The sequence below is a fragment of the Clytia hemisphaerica genome, unplaced genomic scaffold (assembly GCF_902728285.1).
Source record: "Clytia hemisphaerica strain Z4C2 unplaced genomic scaffold, Clytia hemisphaerica genome assembly, whole genome shotgun sequence".
Lineage (NCBI taxonomy): Eukaryota > Metazoa > Cnidaria > Hydrozoa > Leptothecata > Clytiidae > Clytia > Clytia hemisphaerica.
This window is the reverse complement of record NW_027104253.1, coordinates 102,646-109,092: the sequence shown is the minus strand read 5'-3', so window position 1 is coordinate 109,092 and position 6,447 is coordinate 102,646. Positions and strand designations below refer to the sequence as shown.

Genomic DNA, 6,447 nt, shown 5'->3' with positions numbered 1-6,447 from the left:
TTATTTTTCATATTGTCATTTTTCTAAACCCAAGCAGGGTCGGAATCTTAAGTCCAAAAACTAGTGTGACAGAGGCAATTTCAACAAAAAAAACTCTTATGCTGCTCACTAATTTTTGATAATTATTTTTATTTATTTCTTGCTTCTGCCTCTGTATATCGTTTTTAAAATAATGTTTGTCTCATTTCCACCTTTGGTTGAGGCCAGTAGATTAAGTTTTTTTAATGAAATAAGAATTAGATTAATCTTCCTTTTACAGATTTGATGCCGGTGGAAAGTACGTTTACAAAGAAAATCATTGATGAGATAATCCCGTTCACGATTATCCAATGAAAGTTGTTAATAGTAAGAACTTAAATTGTTTTAGTTTTACTTAGGAAATTGTCTTTTTTATTAATTAACTTTGGCACTTGGATAAAGTGGATAGAAAAAACTATTCTACATTTAAGCCATTGGTGGCCAAAAGAAAACCCTATTTTTCAAAATTATGGTATCTTTTCCTTTAGAGTCGTGCAATCGCTATTTCAATAATTTAAAGAGAGGCATCAAGGAGAAAGAAACCCTCACAGAAGAAGAATTGAAACTCAAAATTGTGAAAAATCGTCGATATGGTAGACGAAATAAGGTAAACATTAATATAACATTCCCTAATTGTTAATTGCATACCAGGGTGATTATTTTCATTTTCCCAAGTATATTACTCAAAGTGTAGAAAGTGAATTAATGCAGTCAAAAGCAACGCTGAGTCTGCCATGTAGCTGTCCTCTTTGGGTAAACATTTTAACGGGTCAATTACTTATTTATTTTTTTTTTTCTCATAACTAGGAGGCAATACGTCGACAAAAGTTGGCTGCCGCTTTCTTTGACGACCTCGACGAAGAAGAAAAGGAGATGATAAATTCTATATCTGGAGATGTGATCACGGACGAGGATTCGGACGTCGACGACAAAAGCATAAAAACTCTCACCCGTCGAAAACTTACCTGGCGCAGTGAAAAGTTTGAAAATCTTTTAAAACGGATCGAGCCGGAGCGGAGTGGCAAATTATTGTATCGTGTGGATGGTCCACCGTCGACGCGAGAGCCGTCGGAAAATTTACCACGCAACTTTATTCAGCCAATCGAAGAGACTGCCTCGTAAAGTTTTTTATTTAACAGCATGGATTAACACATGTATTTCTTTTGTATATAACTAATATTTATAACATCAAATCATTATTATATTTTAACAATAACACAATGTATATATAACTAATATTTATAACATCAAATCATTATTATATTTTAAAAACAACACAATGTATATATAACTAATATTTACACAATAAATTGAAGTTGAGATAAGAATTGTTTGATACTTAAAGTTTCACGCAACTTTTCGTCACGATCTTCAGTCAAAAATTCTATACAAAAAATTCGTTTCAAGTTTACAAAAATATACTGTGCACTGTAAAGTGCATAACTAATAACTAATATTTACAACTTTTTTAATATAAGATCAACTAAAGATATATCTAAAAATGACATAATATTCAAACGTTTCTCGTGTTACATTGTGTGAAAAAACTCATCTTACATACTTTAGTAAACTTTCTTTTCCGAGAGCCGACAGCAATCCAAATTAATTATGGTCACGTGAAGATTAGTTTTTCTATTGGTCATTTTCACTGCACATTTATACCTTTAAAACAAAGATATCCGTACTCCCCTATCATTAGCTTGAAAAGTTATTAGAACTGAGGAAAACTCCTAATATCAGAAAATATCATAAGTTTTCCGGCGAAATAAGGTATTTTATCCGTAATGTTCTCCAAAATCGGATAACTTCGCTTATCTTACATCTACGGAAAAATCCGGAAACTTAAAATCAAACGACATCGGGAAACTCAATTCTAATATTTCCGAAGATGGAAAACTCGGTTAAGTCACGTCGGATAACTTCGCCAAATATTTCCGAAGTTGTAAAACTCGACTAGGCGACATCGGATAACTTCGCCAAATATTTCCGAAGTTGTAAATCTCGGTTAGGCGACATCGGATAACTTCGTCAAATATTTCCGAAGTTGTAAAACTCGGTTAGGCGACATCGGATAACTTAGTTAAATATTTCCGAAATAGGAAAACTTAGGGGTACGTTTCCTGCTATTTTACGAAGTTCGCTTTATCTAAGGAATACAATTAGGAAAACTTAGACTACTAGATGTTATCCGGAGTAATAATGATTCGGAAACTATGTATTTTTTGCCGTGTATAACGCGCTCATTGACAACAAGGGTCGACGAGGTAACCTTCATCACCTCCAAATAACAGACTTTTCTGGTGCCTGGTCTTTATCAATATACTTTAATGGGATAAATTTTCGCGGGGATCAATTTTCGCGGATTTCGCGGATTTGGGTGTCTTCCGCGAAAATAAGTCCCATTGGAAATTTGAAAAAGGCCCATCTGCGAAAATTAGTTTCCGCGAAAAATTTGAATTTTTTTGCAATCCGCGAAATTTCTATTTTTATCGTTTTTTATTTAAAAAACAGTTTTGACATGAGAAACTAACACTAATTCATTATCAATTTAATTTTCTTATCCCGAATTTCTCTTCCGCTTTTTTCCCAAATAGGCTGTTAAAATTTAGCTCCGCACCATGGAAGTTCAAATTCAACTTTTGATAGTTGTAATACATATCTCCTCGCCCTATTCCAAAACACCCTCTTATTACTTGAAAAAAAAATTCTTAATTTTCCTGAAAAAAATTTTATTTCAATGTTTTGACCCTTTTCAAAAATTTTAATTTGAACCCCAATCTGCGAAATTAAATCCCCGCGCACAGTGATCTTTCATTGGAACTTTTGTAAAATCGGGATTATTTTGGCTAATTTCCCTTGTATCTCCTTAAGTAGTGCTCATAAGGAGATGAAATTTGGTATATAAAGTCTCCTTATAGCAATGTAAAAGTAGGAAAAAAAGTTTTTTGACACATAAAACTGTTCACCAGTTATCGGGCACTTTCGTTTTCGAGAGATCCCTCTATCCCGTCCTCATCCCGCTTGAGATCCCTCTAAATCGGAATCAAGATAATTCCGGATAGGAAAGTACTAGAGACTTGAAATTTTCACAGAATGTACTTATGTTTGTCCTCTAAAGGATAAAAGAAAAAAAAAGCATTTCTTCTCAGTAAATTTCCTAAAAATTGGCTAAAACAATAGACAGGCAGCTGAGGTCACAAAAAAATTGGACGGGGTGCGAACAATCCCAAACCACTTTTAATTGAAAATATACAACCTAAATATCTAGAAACCATCAACCGGAGTTGTTGAAATTACTTACCGGACGTGTCCGGTAATATTTTAGTACCTGATGACGTCATGCGTGCCCATAGGCTAACTGAAAAAATTTTGAGAACCAACATAGACATATTATATACCGATTGAAGCGTTTTTTAACGTAGATTAAGAAAATGATCAGTAACCATATCTGAAAATTTTGCTATAAAAAGTTAGAACGCTTTTCCTTTATGTCCGTAACGTCAATTTTACCTGTCCGAGACGAAAAAAAAAAAACAAATCAAAAAAATTCAAAACTTCTCAAATTTGAAATCTAAGACCGCCATTCGAGAGCTCTCAAAAATCGATATAGAAGACTTTTAAGTGGATATATATGATTTCTCAACCTAACTCGAGAAAATCGATCCTAAAGAAAGTGTAAATATGACGTCATCAAAACTTCGGAAGCTTGTAACTTTTTATTTTCAAATTTTCAGACATAGTTACTGACCTTTTTCTTAATCTACGTCAAAAAACGCGTCGATTGGTATATAATATGTCTATGCTTTTTTTCATAAAATTTTTCATTTTGCTTGTGACGTCATCAAATACGAAAATATTTTCGGACGCGTCCGGTAATTATTTTCAAACTGTCCGGTTGATGATTTTGTGTTCAGAAAGGTCGTATCTATTGAAAACAACTGTTTAAAGTTTGTTCGCAAACTTTGTAGCTACTGTACTTTTTTATGTGACCTCAGCTGCCTGACTACAAGGAAATTTGAATCCGATTAATCCAATTAAAGATCGCCGTGGCGAAAAATCAGGAAATCCCTCATCCGCGAAAATTAATCCCCGCGAAAATTTATCCCATTAAAGTAAGTTGGAAATCATAATTCTTAATTCTTAATGTTTTAAAACAATGAACAATTTTTAGCTCAATTTACAATTCGAAAAATCTTCTTTGGAGGTGATGAAAGTTATCCCTCGTTGTTTGATGAAAGTACGGTACCTTCAGAAAAAATAACAATAATGTCAAGTGAGCTGGTTTGGTCACTCTTTACACTGGTGTTCTGATTTGAAGATGTGGAAAATGGGCTGAAAAACAATTTGCCCTGACATTTTCTTTTGGGGAGAGGATTGTGGTCTTATAAAGGTATTACTTCTTTATTTTCATGATGAAAGAACTTTTCTCTAAAAAAAGTATATGAAAAGGTGCTAGTGGGTATATCTCACTAGTCCAATACTTTCTAGTTCAACAGCAAAACAGTCGTCGGAATCTAGACTAAAATTGAATCAGCCTGGAAGTTTGTCTACTCTGACTGCTATTTTGTCCGAATATTGACGCACAATCTGTTATTATTAACAAGCTTCTTCTTTTGTCTAGCAGCGGCCTGCCCAAAATTAAGCAATCTTAAAAACGAACTATTTTGCTAATTCTGGTCATTCAATTTTTCATATTTCAAATATCACCCATTCCTCTACTTTGTCACTAATATCAGTGAACTGTCTCCCTCCCTCAGCAAATGGACGAACTGGCTTATTCCCTGCACGATGCAAAAAAAATTATTTGCCTGGCTAGTACAGCATGCTGCCGTTGCTTATTGCTGGAACACTAATTTTTTTCTATTGCTCGTTGTCAGACAAAATCTGTTTCGGAAAACTGGCGCAACCATCAGATGTCGAGATGTATTGTTGAATTCAATTTATGGTCGGACAATGAAGAGTTGACTTTGCAAAACTCCCATAGACAGTATTGATCATACAAAATATTTATTTTCTCAAGTTGTTGTTGAAAGGCTAAAGCTAAACTGACCCACTTCGCAATCAAAGTTTTTATGAAATTGGGGGTTGGGAAAAGGGCTGTGTGGAGTGCTTAGCATCGCTTTTTTAAGGTTGTCCTTGCTTTGGCACACAGTTCCTTCTCTTTCATACCAAAAACAAGTTAATACACTAGCCCAGGCTGTGTGGAGTGCTTAGCATCGCCTTTGTCAAAAGGTTGTCCTTGCTTCGGCACACAGTCTCTCACGCTTAATCAAAGAAATTTAATACATTGCGTACTTTTTTATCAATATGACATTGTTCTTTTTCATTTTCAAGATAAAAGAGAACAAATTCTTTGAAAAAAAGTATAGGGAATGGTATCAGCATAGCCAGCATTTGTCATACAATCTCATTCTCTAAATCAAGAATAAAGTTGTTGTTTTTTTGGGGCTTAAGGTAAACTAACCCACTTCCCAATCAAAGTTCTTTATGAAATTGGGGGCTTGGAAAAGGGCTGTGTGGAGTGCTTAGCATCGCCTTTTAAGGTTGTCCTTGCTTTGGCACACAGCTCCTTCTCTTTCATACCAAAAACAAGTTAATATACTAGCCCAGGCTGTGTGGAGTGCTTAGCATCGCCTTTGTCAAAAGGTTGTCCTTGCTTTGGCACACAGTCTCTCACGCTTAATCAAAGAAATTTAATACATTGCGTACTTTTTTATCAATATGACATTGTTCTTTTTCGTTTTCAAGATAAAAGAGAACAAATTCTTTGAAAAAAAGTATAGGGAATGGTGTCAGCATAGCCAGTATTTGTCATACAATCTCATATTCTGAATCAAGAATAAAGTTGTTGTTGTTTTGGGGCTAAAGCTAAACTGACCCACTTCGCAATCAAAGTTTTTATGAAATTGGGGGTAGGGCTGTGTGGAGTGCTTAGCATCGCCTTTTTAAGGTTGTCCTTGCTTTGGCACACAGCTCCTTCTCTTTCATACCAAAAACAAGTTAATATACTAGCCCAGGCTGTGTGGATTGCTTAGCATCGCCTTTGTCAGAAGGTTGTCCTTGCTTTGGCACACAGTCTCTCACGCTTAATCAAAGAAATTTAATACATTGCATACTTTTTTATCAATATGACATTGTTCTTTTTCATTTTCAAGATAAAAGAGAACAAATTCTTTGAAAAAAAGTGTTGGGAATGGTATCATAGCCAGTATTTGTCATACAATCTCATTTTCTAAATCAAGAATAAAGTTGTTGTTGTTTTGGGGCTAAAGCTAATGATAGTGAAGAAATTAAAATTATAATATCATTTGTTGTTCTACAGGCGCGACCGACCAAGCATTTTCCGCAAACAAAAAAATAATATTGAATTTCCTGTGCCACAAATTTCTAATACTAGTCATTTAAAAAAAGCCGAAAATAATCTAGAAT

At 34.5% G+C, this 6,447-nt stretch overlaps 1 protein-coding gene across 1 annotated transcript; it reads left to right on the top strand.

The window, feature by feature from the left end:
* Positions 1-281: 281 nt before the first annotated feature.
* LOC136816565 (uncharacterized) lies at positions 282-1,243 on the top strand. Its single transcript, XM_067072906.1, has 3 exons — positions 282-345; positions 507-625; positions 826-1,243. Exons 1-3 carry the CDS (start codon positions 330-332, stop codon positions 1,138-1,140), a joined length of 450 nt encoding a protein of 149 aa, XP_066929007.1. The 5' UTR covers positions 282-329; the 3' UTR covers positions 1,141-1,243.
* The last annotated feature ends 5,204 nt before the right edge of the window (positions 1,244-6,447 follow it).

What these genes read in the sequence shown, in the direction of transcription:
- LOC136816565 (XM_067072906.1), top strand. An exon ending in GATATGGTAGACGAAATAAG is followed by an intron (nt 626 to 825) that starts GTAAACATTAAT and finishes TCTCATAACTAG; the next exon opens with GAGGCAATACGTCGACAAAA.